The following is a 17,351-nucleotide window of genomic DNA, read 5'->3' as shown; positions in this document are numbered from 1 at the left end:
TACGTGTGTACATACGTCACACTGAAAATAGTAAAAATGGATTCAGGGATAGTCAAAATGGATATTTCCATTGAAATCTGAAAAACCGAAATTTTTCGCGATCACAATACTTGCTTTACTTCGTAGAAGTAAATAAAAAAAGGTCAACGCAATAAGTGCTGCGTTTTATCGTGATTTTTCGACGTAATATAAAACGTTCATTGTGCGTAAAAATTCACTTTCTTAGCCGCTTTTCGCATGCAGTCTATTGATAGTTTTTCTTGAAGTTATGATTCGTTCTTCTCCGAAGAAGTTAAAATTTTAATGTTCGATTTTTTTTAAGTGCAGGCAAAAATATCCGGAAACAATAAAAGCGTGGAAATGAAAAATCATGGTGATATTCAGTTCTCAAACTTCACCAGATTTTTAATCCTAAGAACCGATATAATGGGTTATTTCGATAATAGATTATCGGACTAACTGTGTACGAAACAATCGAAATAGAAAAAAGTCGAGTCTGTTAGTAATTTAACCTAAAAGTGTTAATGTGGAAACGTTAATTGGTGGTAACTGGGCGAACAGTAGTTCTGTCTTATGGTTTGGTTTCGTTACATCGTTTGTGCATATAATGAATGCTTTGGGACTAAGTCTGATACTTAAAATGGGATGTTTGTGTACAAAAGATGTTATAACTGTAAATTCAAAGAAATATTATGTTCTTGAGCAGCTGGGTGAAGGGTAGGTCTATCCATATTAATTTAATCATTTGTATATTTTATTTGCAAATATGGAATGTATTTATTCTAATAATTATTACTTTTAACATTAATTATGCATATTTACGAATTGAAATCTAAAAACTTATTTAGACCAATAGTTAAATAAGAAACGTCCATATTTTTTTTTTTAGTAAATAAAAGTTTTTAGTATAGTTTTTTAAGTTGACGCGTATTACTTTCAGATGTATGACATTAGAAATTTATCATTTTATGACAGTTTTATTCCAGATTTATTATGTTACACTATCCCTACCTGAAAATCTTAATTTATCTTATTTTTATATGTTATAAAGTTAAAAAAATTATTAATTATTCTGAAAAATTTTACTTAATTTTCAAACAGAATTTTGTAATTGATGAATGTGGCTATCATCTATTTCCAGACAGACTCTGTAACATTGTGGATGCATTTTAATCTATCCACCAGTTCCTTCAGTTTAACATTTTTATATTTTGTATTTCTTAAGGGTGGTTTAATTATGCACAATATTTTTAAGAAATCCTCATAAAAGAAATATAGTAATAAAATTAGGGTACCTGGAGGTTCATTATACTTTTGAAATTAGATTGTAATTACAAAAAATTGTGGTTTTGTATGTTACTGCATTATAATATTTTACTTTACATTATCTACCGATAGGTCTGAATGACCAGAAAATCTAGTTATATTGTGACAAACAATGAAAACATGTGTTTATTTAAACATTAAAGTACTTGATCATTTTTTTCTTCTTTTTTTGTAAATGACAATATTTTTTGTTGTGTAATAATGCGATTCCTGAAATGTATCTCCTAACCTAACTATTTTTTTTTATTACTGAAATCTCATAGATGGGACTAATTCTCATCATTATAATCAATAATACTACCTTCTTTATGTAGATAAATTATAGAAACCACTTGTACAAATAAATTATTTAATTTTCAATTCTAGGTCATACTAATTTTGTTGGACCATAGCTTTAGTGTGTTATTGCCTTGGGTTTTTTTTAGCAATTCTAGCCTGTGAATATAAATTTCATTATTTGCTTCTCAGTTTTTGTAGTCTATTTTGAATTATTAATACTAAAGGATGATCAGAGCATGTTATATCTAACTACCACACCATTTATTCAAAATAAATTATTACTCAAGCTAATATTTCGTAATCAATTTGGCAGAACCTCAGTAACAGAATGTACATGAATTGCTGTAATTAGGTACCACATGCATGAATTTGCCTACTGATAATGACTTAAAGACAGTACGTGTTTCTTAGGCCCATTTAAAACCTAAAAACTCAGTTAAGATATAAAATTTTAATAAAGGTAAGGTATGGTTAATTATAAATTAGTGGAACGTATATTAGATTATGAAAAAGACTCAAAATTATAAAAATGCTGCAAGTTTCTCTAAATATTCCTGCTATTGAGAAATTTATTTTTGTAAATTCTGGATTGTATGACAAAAGAAACAGTTGTGTTTGGTGTAATTATATGGCAACCTGGTAGTAGCAATACTTTACTTAAATTATCAAATATTAACATTTTATTATAAATTAATCTAGTTTATGAAGAAAGAAACTTATCCATAAATATATCATAATTTAAAAATTTCTGTAATCTTATAAACAATTTTTCTTTAAAAAAAAAATTACTCTATTTTTATGTTAAATTAGCCTCCTATCTTTGAAATAAATTTAAATTTATCTTATTCAGGTTAATATTGTTTTAACTTTTTTATATGATTTAGAATATAAGTATGCAGGAACAGGCAATTTTAAATTATTGATTGCAAAAACCAATTGCAAAAGAACAATAAATTGTAGCATTTGCTGATAATACTGCCTTGTTATGTTCTGAAGACAGCGGGAACAAACATACAGTGGAATGGAACATTACTTAAAAATAGTTTCAGATTGGTTTAAAGACAATTTACTTTCCCTAAATGTTGAAAAGACAATATTCAGAGCATTTACAAATGAATTTGTAAAATGCATTTATAAAAACAATATGAATTCATTTTATATAAAAATAAACAAACAAGAAATAAAAGGAGTGACTAACACTAAGTACCTAGGGATAAATAACTATTGATAGGCTTACGCACATGAAGTGGAAGCAGCATATTGAAACATAACACAGAAACTAAAATGTTTACTTAGGTTTAACAAAACTGACTAAATCTTTAAATGTTATGACATTATTATCTATATATTATTGATTGGTTAATAGTAAAACAAACTATGGGATCATGGATGGGGATCAGCAAATAAAAATGCATTTATGCCTTTATTAAATTGACAAAATAGACTTGTTAAATTAATAAGGAAGAATACAAAACAAACTTAAAAACACCCACTCAGTCTAGTGGGTTTGTTATCAGTTCTTACACATAACTACAAATAATTACAACATAAATATAAAAATTCAATCAGTAAATGCCATAATGTTTTATAATGAACTTCCAAAAACTCTTTAAGAATGTGAATGCAAAAAATGAAACTGTTTAGACGAAATTAAAAAAATGGATACATGATAAAATGTAAATTTTAAGATACCCACAAAAATTGTAAATAATGTAAACAAGCAATTATTAACAGAGACATGATTGTGAGCATTTAGTTTAAGTTTTAAATTAAGTATATCTAAGTTTTAGTGAGTGATTTCAATTAATATGTAATCAGGTCTGCACATAGGTAAATAATACCCCCTGCAGAACTAGTTTTATTATAGTAATACCTGACAAAGTTAGGATTATACCTGACAAATAAATAAGTGTATTTATTTTAATATTCTTTTTAGGGGTTTTAGTGTAGTATTACTAGTTGAAAATGTAAGGACTAAAAAACGATTTGCAGTGAAGAAAATAATATGCCACAGTATTGATGACCAGAAGCTTGCCATAGATGAAGTAAATTACCATAAAGTGCTAGACCATCCAAATATACTTCAGTGTTTAGACTCAACGGTTCAGGGAGTGGCAGATCCAGTTTTAAACTCTACTAGTGAAGTACTACTTTTGTTACCATATTATCCAGTAAGTAGTTTATTCAGTAATGGTTTAAATAATAATAGTTATTACAACTTGCCAATTATGGAAATAATTTATAGCTTGGTTCAGCAAAATATACCTTTTACATTTGTTGTATAGACATCATTTAGTCATCTATCAAGTAAATCTGTTGTGAATGGTTTACATTGACATTGCTATTGAAGTATTCATAATTTTACAATTTATATTCATCTTTAATTATTATTTTTTTTTTTAGGATATTTTATTTTTTAATTACATAAAATTAAAAAAAAAAACTTTTTATAGACATTAATATAATAAAAATATTGTATAAATATACAAAAAAAATTTTGGAAATTTTGTTTTTTGGACATTATTCATTTCCACAAAAATGTTATTAAAGTATTTTTTTTAATTTTCTTTAATTAAACTTAAAAAAGATTTAATGACTTGTTTTCTGTAAATATTGGAATTTTTCTTACAGATCTTTTTGAGCTATTGTAAGACTCCTTCATCAGTGATACTACATGTATGAAAAGGCATTGACCATAATTTTTGAAGGAGGTGCACATTTTTTTTTTACATTTTTTGAAGGATATTTTCTTAAAGCTTATTCCGTGTATTTAGAAGCAAGTAATTTTTTTCATAAGATATCATTTTATCATCCTGATAAGGAAATTTATCTTTATCTTAAAATAAACTTATAAAATCATATTTTGATAGAAAACAAATCTTTTAAATTAGATTCATTGAATACATGTTTGCATTTAAAAAGGTAACTAAGTAACTTAGCAGAATAGTTAAAAACCACTAGTACACCATTACAAAATAAGAAAATAATTTAAAATGTTAATAATAATAACATGGTGGCTGTAAATTAGACTGCAAAAAAGTTAAATGCTTACAGTATATACATTTTTGAACCAACAAATGAATTTTAAAAATGATAGCCTTAGTTGGATCAACTGTTAATTATTTTACTAAAATTTATGTTTCTGTTCTCTGAGCTATGAGTAGAACAAATTTTATCAATATGATTTTTATGTAACAAGCGATATTTAACATTTGATTTGTTCATTTTAAATTTCACTATGAAAAATTAGTTTTCTGTGATATGATGTGTCATATCACATTTTAAGTCAAATATTTTGTAAGAGTACCATTTAATATTTATTTTTTAATGGTTCATTATTCTAAAGATATATGAAGTAGATTCAGAAAGTTCCTTAAATTATTGTGTGTTTTAAAAACTGCTACATGGAAAAGTTTTAAGTATATTTCCTTGAAAGGAGTTTCCTTTGGTAACTATACCATTTTGCAAGTTAGTGCCTAGTCAGGAGTGTTTGGTGGATGCTCCAGAATTGTTACATTGTTTCTTGCCACGTATTCTTTTACAAGCATAGATCAATGTGTCAGTGCGTTGTCATGCAAAAGAATCCAAACCTTAGTCTCTCATTTTTCAGGATGTTTCCTTCTTACAGCATCCTGTAAACAATGAAGGATATAGATTACATTTCTTTGTTCACTGTTTGCCCATCGTGAATGAATTCATAATTAGCAGTACTATATGAACCAAAAAAACTTCCAACATAAATTTTCCTTTGCTGTTATCCAAATGAAATTTCATTTCTGTAACCAGAGATCTGAAAATGATGTTAATTTCCATTTCGATGATAAATGCTTTTTGTCTGTGGATTGTATAAAAAACATCTTTTCTCATTTCTTATTATATCTTGTTCAAAAAATTTTTATATTTATCAGCCATAATGATGAGATTTGCCAGTGTCATACAAATTTCTCTACAGACAACATTTTTAGAACATTGTGTTGACAAACGTGAAGTATTTTTAGGTCAGTATGGAGAATACTCTGACCACCTTCATCTGATATCCTAACTGTTAGTGTTATTTCCTTGGCAGTTTTTTCTTACCATTCCAAACATTTTTAACATGCTCAATTTTTTATTCATTTGTTGAGGTGGACAGATGCTCACAACAAATGACATCTTCAACTCGTAACGTGACCATCACTAAAATGCTAATTTCAATTGCACTGCTATTTTCTACATTGCTAGTTCTCCATATGCTTGTTAAAGCAGTATTAATGCCTGTCTCTGACAGTGTGTTTTTAATCAACCCAAAATTTGCTATTTGTGTGCCATTCAGTTGCTGCCATTTTTAACATACATGGTATGAAGCCAACAGCTTTAGTACTTTTCTATGAAGATTAGGAAAAGAGATGGGGCTATAGCATAGCTTCATGAGTGCTGACCATATAAAAATAAACATTTCCTTATTACAATTTCTATTTTAAAATGTATAAGACAATTCTGGAAATTTTTTATTTGCATTAAACATATATGCATTCAGGTAATGTGTCAGTTGGTTATTGCATTTTATATAAAATTGCAATTTCATCGTTATTTTTATTATTACAGAAAGGAACTTTAGCAAGAGAACTTGAAATCCGCTTCAAAAATAAACAGTATTTGGAAGTTAATGATATTCTTAGAATATTTTTGCAAGTTTGTGAGGGATTAAAAGCACTTCATGAGGCAAAACCAGTACCTCTTGCCCATCGTGATTTGAAAACGGCAAATATTTTACTTGATGTTGATTATTCTCCTGTCATTATGGATTTAGGTATTCATTTTATTTGATAATAAATTAGTTATGTAATTTAAATGTTCTTACATACATTTTATCTTGTTATTTATTTATAAATATGAATTTTAATAATTTGAAACCGTAATATAATAAGCAATTCTTTCTTTGTGTATTGGTAATTGAAATCTATTATTTTATTTGTTATTGATCAAAATTAAATATTTATTATAATGCTCCATGTTAACCACATTACACAGTTACTATGAGACATTACATTTAGATAATATTAAGCCTATCATGTCTATATGTACAAAAATTGTAAACATAAAATTCACTTAATCACCCCCAGGCTGAGACCAAAAAGATCTGAGAAAATGTGTATTTAATAACTGTGGTTGTTGTGGTGATTATTGTTATAATATCTTTTTCTGTAAATTATTAAGAAAGTACATCTGAATTACCACCTGTTATAGAACATAAATTGTTTTTAATGTGGTTTTTAAGTGTATCAAAAGTTTAAATGGTTGACCTGAGTAAAAAACAGACTGGACTGCTAAAAACAACAAAAAGAGAGAACAAATTACTATGAGTGAAAGAAAGGAACATTATTGATCAATGAAAGGAATGATTTGTTGAATATTGTGAAGAATTAAATGTTCATTTACTTGAAAGAAAGAAGTGGTTTGATGAAAGAAGTGTTAATAAAGGGTAGAAGTTCTGAAAAACAGAAATTTAAAAAAATAATATTTTTTGTTTAGGGGATAAAACTCTTAATTATGTTTATAACATTTTGCATATACACAGTTTGTATCAATTTGCATTTGATGTTATATTATGTGATAAACAATATTAAATCTCACAAATTTGAAAACCAAAGGAACTAAAAGAATTTAATTAAAATTTTTAATACAGGATTTTAATTGGCTGAATCAAAATCCCAAATGTTTACATTTCTTTTTTTGGACTAATTAACCAAAAATTTCTTCTATATTTGATTCATTATTAATTATTATATTATTGTGCACAGTAACAAGCAAAATGTAGAATGAATTCATTCCAGTTTTTGGTTCATTTACATCTGTTACATTTCCTTTCAATATTTTAGTGACTATTGACACATATTGAAACAGGTTTCTCAAAAGTGTTAATAATTTCACTTTTAACAGCCTTACAAGTCTTTAATTGTGTCATTAGCATATTACCATTAACAAAGTTGTATCATATTTTATTAATTACTTTGAAAGCATTGCTCTTTAAAACCATTTTTAACTCTATTTTGATTTATTTTAAAGTACACATACATATAGAATTTGCTACATTTTGTCTTACTTAAGATGATTACTTAATATTTCATTAAGTTTAATAAAACATGTTTACATTCTTTGTACAAGATATTGATAAGTAGACTTTAAAAATAAAATATTCATAGCTAAATTTATAATTAGAATATTTTTTTTAACAGGGTTTGACAATAAAAATGATAAAAGTTCCCTAGCAATTCAAAATTTACGAAAATTTTACAAAACCTTATCAGGTTTTACTGTACTTGTGGAATCACACCTGTTCTCTTTACTGTAGAGGTATCATTTTCAAACACAGAACTATCTGTTTGATATCCATTTGTGATCATTTTATTAACAGTAAAACTTTTTTGTTAATCTAATTCAGATTGTCATAAACATTTTTTTTTAAGTTTGTGAAAGTATTTGTTTTAAAGTTTTTTTTTTTATACTACCAAATTTGTTTTAAATACCTGACATGAGACACCAGTCATGTCTGATAATTGGTTAGCTGCTCTCAGGAATAACAAGCATCTCGTGCTATATTTAAAGAATAAGGGAAAATGAGAATTGAAGTGGATTTCTCTTCCCTTCACTGAACTCAATATACTGTAATAAAAAAATAATACAAAGAAAACTGAGCTGGCCAAGTACCCAAGGACAATGTTTGTTTGGAGAGGTTGATTTTATATAAAGTATTACAATTGAGCAGTCAAATTATACAATAATATTACACCCGAAAACTGTTTCAAATTCAAACAAACATGAACAAAGTCTTAAAGTAAAAAAAATAAGAAAATTAAGTAGAATAATCAAATCGTAATTAGTGGTATAAATGAATTAAATAATTATTAATAAATAAGATATACATTTAAGTAAAACATAGATTTTTTTAGATCTTAAATTAATTATAAAAAATAAATACAAATTCAATAATACATAGATAAAAATGTAAGAGATATTGTCAGACTATTTACATGACTACAGTTACAAATGAAATAAGTTTTGAGGCAATGGATACCTAATTCTACAAAAAACTAATTTAAACTTTTTATTAAACCAGTAAGTTAAAAAATAAATGAAAAAAGACCCTATTAAGATAAAAAAAATAATAAAATAACATGTGGTCAGTTACGACTATTTAATTAAGTTTTAGATATCAATATAGATTTAAGTAATACATTATTCACCATTTTAGATTTTCAATTTATTACAAATAGATTTCAAATGTATGTAGTTAACCATAAATAACAAAAGAAAATAGTTACAAATATAACTAACATATTTTTTAAATTTTAAAATTACTCAAAGATATATATAAGGATTATAACAAAGTAATTTTAAAATGTAAGTGAAACAGATACCAGTGAGAAATCTTGTCAGCCGAAAAACATGAAAACATAAAAACATAAATTTTTAAGTAAAAAGAATAAAGAGTATATAACTATGATTAACTAACTATATATCCTATGATGAACAAAATTTATAGCAGTGATCTTAATAAAATTACAAAATAAAATGATAAATTCTTAAACATACAAGAATATTTATTTCCAACCAGCCTTACAGTAGAGACCCAGATTTTTCCATGTTTCTCCATTCAAATATTTTTTTTTTCTAAAGTATGTACACCAAAACTTACAGGTTAAGCTGACATCTGGTCAAAAAATGGGTCACATCTTCCTGTCTTAACACTGCAAAGAGAACATAAATTTATGTCATTAGAAAACAAATATTTAATAAATTAGTTCCATTCGTGCCTTAAAGAACCAGCTTATGAGAGTAAAATCTTGGTCACTATAAATGTAGCTCCTAAACTCAGATAATTCCAGAGAAAAAGTTTGTTTTTGGCTGTTCATTAAATTTTTCTTCCACTCTTGCCATAAATTATTGTCATACATAGCCAAAATCTTGTTAATATCTATATTTTCCTTGTCTCTCGTGAAGCCAGTTGTGCTGTAGAGTCTTTCAATGCTTTTCCAATTTTCACATATAAACAATTTCTTTTTAATTAATTTCTTTTAAAAGTAATTTTGGATATTGGCATGATGGCACACTCATACACCTTAGAATAATTTTTAGATGAATAAAACTTGGTGATAAACCAGTCTCAAGGTACAAAGCATAATTTGGATTTTTAGCGGCCATTTGAAAAACCTTCTTAACAAAAAAACAAAAAAACTTTCATACTGCATGGCACCCCAAACCTGGCCCCCGTAACATAGTATTGGGAGAAGGCTTTAAAAATGTGAAGCATAGAGCCAGATGAGATATTTTTATGTAAGAGTAAATTATAATTATTTAAAGCCAGTTTTGACACCGATGATTTTCTTTTTAAAACGGTCAATCAAAGACAATACTGATGTTAAATTTATTCTCAAGTACTTGTAATGATTAATAATTACTATCTCTTGATTATTAAACCACAATTTTTCAAAATTTCTCAGTCCACCACCATTTATGAACTCGACTATTTTTAATTTTCCCAAGTTAACAGGTATATTATGTTTTTGACATTACTCTTCCAAACCTTTAATCAATTTCTTTCAAGGTAATTTTATCAGGAGCTAGTGTAACAATATCATCTGCATACACTAATAATTGTATAAGCGTACCTTGTATATTAATTCCACCTTCTAAATAAATGTCTGAATCTTTAATAAATAATGCAAATAGAATGAGACTGAAAAAGCACTCCTGCTTTACTCCTGAAAACATCTGAAGTAGACAATCCTTGCTTACTCCACACCCTGGCAGTTATATAGATATTTTTGAGTATTTTTATCATTTTGGATGATAAGTCTAATTCTGCTAATTTTGTAAAAAAAAACTTTGTGACTATCTACTCGATAAAACACAAAGAAGGCATATATCTTATGCTTCTTAACACCAAGTTTTAACTTGACATACCCATCAAATTGAAGATGTGATCGATAGCAGAATGTGTTTTATGGAACCCAGCTTGGAACTCTTTCAAAACTTCATTTTGGTAGCATCGATCTTAAAGTCTATCCAACAGCAAACCAGTAAATATTTTCTCAAACGTACAAAATGATATTCCCAGTAATTCGATACTTCACTGATATCGCCCTTTTTAAAGATTGAGAAAATAATAGAACTTTTAAAGCTTTCCAGGTGAGCCCTGAAGAAAATAACCAATTATAAGTTCACCAACTTTTCTTTGAAATTATCAGGTTCATATTTTTAAAAAAAACTCATGGGAAATTTTGTCATCTCCAGGAGCTTTTCCATCTTTAGCCTTCACAAAAATCTTATCAAAGTTTTTTTTTACAGAGGTTGCATCTGTTCTTTCATCTTCAATAAATAGTTTCACAAAACTAAATCCAACAGAGGTAATAACAGGTTTTAACAGCTATTTAAAATGATGTAATCAGTCTTCCATAGCTATATCACAGCCTGATAAATATTGTTTCTTTTTCAAACATCATACCAACGACCAGAAAATTTTAGTTTAACTACCTTAAAATCATCAATACACTTATTCCAATATTTCTTTTTCTTCACTGCACACAGTCATTTTTATTTACATCTTTTTCTACATCTTCAACAGTTTAAAAATCCTACATCTTTTTTCTTGACATTCACTATCAAATCACTCTTTCCGGTTGCAGGTAGTGTATGTATTACAATTAAACTACTTTTCGGAAGGTGCATAATCATAAATTATACTAAGCAGGTAATTTAAGTCCTCATATTAATCGATATTTCAAGCCTGTTGACGCGCACTGGATGCACTAACATATTCTTGATATTTGGCTTTATTTTTTAAATACACTTTAATTTATGAAGAACTAGTACAGCACTATGAGTCTTATTTGATTTTGTTAATTTAAACTTCAACTTGATTGGTAAATGATCTGAGAATGTTTCAGGACACGCTTCAGGTGAAACAAGCACTGGCAGTAAATCAAAAGCTATACCGCAAAACTCTTATTATTGATGATCACTGAGAGCCAATCAAAGTGTACTCGCTTTGATCATCTACTACCCGTCCATTCTATAAACACAGGTTGAAATCATCAAAAAAGTGCACTGAAGTTTTTCCATTTGTAGTTAGAACCTTATCTGTAGAATTTCTTATAAGCCTCTTCAAGTGATAAATACTACAGACAACTTGCTCCGGGATGACCTGTTTATCTCCCTGACTCTTCCATTAAAGTTGCTCGGTAATTAAAAATTTGATCCTTCATACTTTAATACCAGATAATTTAATCAATTAAAATTTTGAGATCATTTGTTGCAATTCAGGTGTATTTGGATTAGGTAACATATTTGAGAGTGTAGATTCAATTTTATAATACCATCATTGGCAGTCTTGCCAAATCTTAACAATTCTGTGGTTATTTTTTACTTTTCTGATACCATAAATAGATCCTCTACTTGCTCATCCAAACAAAGCAGTCTTAATAGTCAGATGGCAAATTATTTCATAATTTTGAAATTTATTTTTTAAATTTGAAATGTCTGCTTCAACAGAAATGAAAGTTCCAAACAATAAAAAAATGTGCTTAGCTAAACGGTCTTTAAATTATACAATTTTTTATTTTCTTAAAATATTTTCTACATTAAGAGATATAATATTTATATACTCACAACTATTAATATTTTCTCAATTAGATTTACGATTATCATTAATTTTAATGATAGGTAGGTGACCTGCCAGAAGAAGCTGACTCACTTCAAGAACGATAAAAGTTGGCAATACTCGCCGCTGAAGCACATTGTTTTTAACAATTCTTTTGCTTTTCCAAGGATTTTTTCCCTCTTTCAATTGAATTTCTTGAACATGTTCATCAGAGTGATTAACACCCAGATTACTATGATGGCAGAATTTACCTCTATAATGAGTTAATTTTTTCTAATAGATTCAACCTTACAGAAATCAGTTTCTGTAAGTAATACTTCTTTTCAAGCAAAGCTTTCCAAATTATTCTTGGTTGAGATTTGCAGAAACAAATATTTTACTACCTTTAACCTTGCACAGTTTATAATTGTAGTTTTCCTTAAATTGGATACAAGGGCCAATAAAACAGGTGTTTATTGGCCCCAAATTGGTGTTATCAGGTACAGCACCCAATCTTTTTATAAGATTAATTTCTGAATCTAGTAAGTTGACCGCCATAAACTTATTTAAAAAATCCAAAATTGTTTCCTTTACAATTGTTCTCCTTCATCCCCATTTTCAGAAACACTGTAAAATATTAAATTATTTTCCCTTTTTATTGAATCAATCATTTTATTTTGTTTAGATAATTGTAACCAGAAACTTTTATTTTCCCTACTTGAATCACCTATTTTTTGTTTTGCCCAGGAGTAGAAAGGCAATATTTAAAGAAGTGATCTGCTTAATGACCTGTAGTGTATCTGCATTTCCATTTTATTTTTCTAGTAATAATGATAACACTGCGAGATTCTCTGATATTTTAAAGTACGATAATGAACCAGTTGTTCAGGGAGAAAAATAGTTATCTTGTTAAATATTACAAAGTTGCAATCTCAAAACAGAGCAATAGAATTTTTTTAATACTGAAAAATAATCACAAAAATAATCAGTTTATCATGTACAAGTAGTTACGCAGGATGCCATGAAAAATAAGCAAAGAATAAACAACAGTTATATTACTAGTAAGTACGTTGTACTACGTTATTGCATGCACTCGAATTCCAAACTAGTTTATACCAGCACCAAATACAGTACAAACAAAAAATGCGTATTATTGATCCTAAATAACTAACCATAAAATATGAATTCTGATAAAAATACAAGTTATGTGACTCATTTATTTCTCATAACAAAGAAAAAGAGTTTACCATATTTTAACAAAAAATAACTAAGAAAATCATTTATATGCAGTCAGAAAAACAAAAATTCATGGAACGTTCTAGACACATCCATTCTCTCTCTATCTGATCAAGAACTTAAGTCTTCAGTTTGAAGAGTATATAATGATTATTCTTCTTTGCAAATTTTGAAAGATGTTACCTAGAAGAGTAGGGTATTAAAGAATGTATCTGGGTTTAGAAGAAGGGGTTCCAGCTCATTTTGCTTTAGCACATTTTCTTAAATGAATAATTTACAGGCCACTGAATCAGGCTGAACTATGCCCAATTCCAATGGCTTACATGAAGTCATTCAACAATATATATATATATATATATCCAACAATTCAGTATGGAAAATAATAAAGATTTATGTATTTCTACACCATTATGCCACAAAAGAAAAATTGCATAACAGAGTGGAGGAAGACTTTCAAACCATAACTCCAGAGATGCTTTGCAACTTGGCAACAAGGATGTGGAAATGCATAGCTCTGTATATTAAGCACAATGTAGTATACAAAAATTTATTGGATAAATAATTTGCAAGTACAAATGTATATAATGTTCAAAATATATATTAAGTCAACAGTGTATTGTCTAGGGGTGTAGGGACTTTTTCAGGCATTAGCTGCTGTAGTAAGGTTTTTCTTTACAATATATCATTTACAGCAGTGAAAAAAAATAAAGGCTTGTTATATAAAACTGATTGAAATATTTATAAACAATTCATCTGACTTCTGATAAAGTATGCTAAAGATGAGTATGTACATTCTAATCAATCTTACTGACTGTAAAAGAATTCATTCATCCAGACCGTTTAAATACAAAACTACATTTATTAATGTGAAGTTACGTAGTTCTCAGTAAAATATAAATGATTTGTCTACATCCTTGATATTTTATGTTGATTCAGTGGGTGAGGTAGAATAAATGAGACTAATAAATCTGTTGTGTTAAAACTATTTTTGTATTATATTGAGGTAATAAAATTGCATGTGGTAAAAGTGAATGTAAATAATTAAAAATTCATATAATATATTTACTGCATGTGAACTTTTAGTATGCAATATAAGTCTGAATGTTGGTAATTTATTTTTTATGAAGAAAATCCTGCCATAGGAGGAATTTATATTTCCATAAATGCCTAGGTCAGTAAAAAGCTTAATTTATGTAATAGTTAATATTTCTTTTTGGATTAATGTCTTATTACAAAGAGTAGATTATGGAAAAGTAAAATTAACTTAATTTTCTCTAATTAAAACACTAAGTGATCAAAGGTTTACTGGTATATTTATGGAATTTTTTTCAGTGGAATTGTCTTTCAGAGAATTTCAGTTGAAAAATGTTTGGTAACTGTTGGAATAGTTTGAATAAGTGTTAGAATTAGATTGTATAAGCTTACTTTATTAAAATAATTACAAACATCAAAATAGTTAATCAAATTATAATAGTTGACATTCTGTTATTGATATGTTGATGTGTATCATTTGATTATTTTATTAAGACTGAAATTATTTATCCCTTTTTCACTTATTACATAACATTACCAGCGTAAATACAAATTTATTGAATATTATATATGATAATTTATTACATATTCAACAGTAACTTCATTTATTAACTTTGGTGGCTTTTGCCAAAAATTATTATTGTTGTGATGAATCACTTATTTGGTATATAAAAATTGGACTAAATGAATTACATACTGCCAAATTTTTTTCAGGATGGATTTTATAATGAGAATTAGTTAAAAAAATTAAAATACCATTTTATATAAATTTACTTAAGTAAATATTTTAATTTATTATTGCAATTAATTTTTTGATATTTAGGATCAGTGGCTCCAGCCAGTATGAAGATTTGTGGTAGCAGTGAAGCTCAAAAACTACAAGATACAGCCAGTGAACGATGTTCAATGCCATATCGAGCTCCAGAACTTTTTAATGTTGAAAGCTACTGCATGATTGATCAACGTGTTGATATTTGGGTAATAATCAGGAAGTTTCTTCTGTACTTATTTTTTTTAGGAGATATTTTACTACTTTATTTTTTACTTTGAGTTATGAAGTTAATGTTGGATTATTAAACTAATGCTTAATGTAAAACTTAAAAGGTGGGCATTAAAGTTAGGCTTTCATAAAGTTTATTTGACTGTTTTTTTTTCTTGCTGGTAACATAACTGACTTCTATTAGGATTGCTCTTAGTGACCAGTTTAATGTCATTACCATCATTTCTTCTTTTCATTAAGAATAATAGGAGCAATTGTTTCACCATTATAACATGTTGTTGTAAACTCCGTCATTGTGGTGTTTTATACGTTTATTTACGATAATTAATTAGTCTTGCTTGCAGTTTTTATTTGTTGTTAGGCCTGGATAGTGGAGGAAAGATGTAAACTAACGGTAGTCACTCTTCTATCATTTATATGCTGAATGATTTTATTCTTAACTTTGGGACTGTTCATATATAACAACTCTCATGGTTTGACAAATTCACTGTTCACATTAGGAAGAGGGAAGAATGGAGGGATTTTACGCCTGGAGTGGACAGGAACTGTCTTTTGGAACCATACAGAAGGTTCCAGAGCCAACAAACAGAACAGGCAAAAAGCTGGAATGTAAGTTACCAGTCGGAGGGGTTCTCAATGATTAATTCTCTGTAGATATAATATGAATTTCCCAGGATGAGGTTAATACTGTATATGTTAAATGTTGTAATGAAATGGATTGCAAGATCAAGAAAATTTTCATCTATTCTCAGTTAGGCAGTGCTTGGAGCACAGTTCTTATTATTATAGTCTTTGCATATATTTATTGTAAAGTATTATTATACTTTATTTACTCTTTCTGTTCACAATAAAGTGGACTAGCGGCATCACTGGGTCCCAGGATACAGAGGAATAAAACATACGGGTAATCAGAGAGCTGATAGACCTGTGAAGAAGGAAAGAGCCTTGTGACTATCTGTAGTATAAATTCCTCTGCAGCTGTATAGGTCTAAAATAAGTATATTAATAATTGTCATTAATATACTGTACAAAGTCTGGTGAAAACTGATTTTTAAACATAATTGGTGTCTCTCCATTTCTTTTACCAGTTAGTAGGGAAATGATGAAGGTCCTATTCCTTATTATTTGATATGAACGCCCTGGGGATAGATTTCTTACATGGATCAGCTCCAAAGTAATATTCTGTATAGATTTTAATACCAGTCTCCTGTGACAGCAAAATATCATCTCAAATGGGAGCTTTTGAGAGGATAGTTCTAAATCTTTGAGACCAATCTTTTCAGAGGTAGGGTGTTTCTAAACTAGCAAGAAGTTTGTGGGACTTCTTGTGCAGTATGGAGCAGGAGACACAATGTTTGGGAGGGGACAAGTTCTTTAGTTAAAGTACTTTCAGGGAAACACACTCACTATTACAATAAATAAAAATAGCTTATGGTGCATTTAGGACTACAAATATTTGTGTTAATATATCTATTTCTATAAATGTGATTCACTTTTTCTAATGTAAAAAGTGTGTGTTGTGAGAAAGTGGAAAATCGTATGATTTTTATGTTATATTATCAAGTCTAGTTACGTTTTTGATAGTGTCATGAAAATTTAACAATATTGGAGAAATTTTTTCTTTAAACCTAAATGTTACCAGTGTCATTAACAGGATTGAGAAAAGAAGTTGTTTCTATTTCTGAAATTAAAAACTTTTTGACATAATTTATTACAGAATTGTTTGATGTACTTTTTGAAAAATTTTTTAAGCTTTTTTTATTTGATATACTTTGAGTAGTTCAAGAATTTTGAAATGTTTGATTTAAAATCTTTTTTAACCTCACCATTTGTCAACTTGCTGCCCTTCAGCAGAATTGA

General features: G+C 27.9%; 1 protein-coding gene across 3 annotated transcripts in view; it reads left to right on the top strand.

Moving 5' to 3' along the window:
* Window positions 1-202: 202 nt before the first annotated feature.
* LOC142321654 (serine/threonine-protein kinase 16) overlaps window positions 203-17,351 on the top strand; it is a 38,763-nt gene continuing 21,614 nt past the window's right edge. The window contains exons 1-4 of one of the 3 annotated variants that reach the window (XM_075359929.1): window positions 203-717; window positions 3,542-3,776; window positions 6,190-6,394; window positions 15,315-15,469. In XM_075359929.1, the coding sequence (XP_075216044.1) occupies window positions 608-717; window positions 3,542-3,776; window positions 6,190-6,394; window positions 15,315-15,469 (705 nt within the window). In that variant the 5' untranslated portion in view covers window positions 203-607. The remainder of the gene's footprint in view (window positions 718-3,541; window positions 3,777-6,189; window positions 6,395-15,314; window positions 15,470-17,351) is intronic. The other 2 variants (XM_075359937.1, XM_075359922.1) reach the window with 2 other exon arrangements.

The sequence above is a fragment of the Lycorma delicatula genome, chromosome 1 (assembly GCF_047948215.1).
Source record: "Lycorma delicatula isolate Av1 chromosome 1, ASM4794821v1, whole genome shotgun sequence".
NCBI classification, from domain to species: domain Eukaryota; kingdom Metazoa; phylum Arthropoda; class Insecta; order Hemiptera; family Fulgoridae; genus Lycorma; species Lycorma delicatula.
Note: the sequence above shows the minus strand (reverse complement) of the source record. Positions and strands in the feature narration are given on the sequence as shown.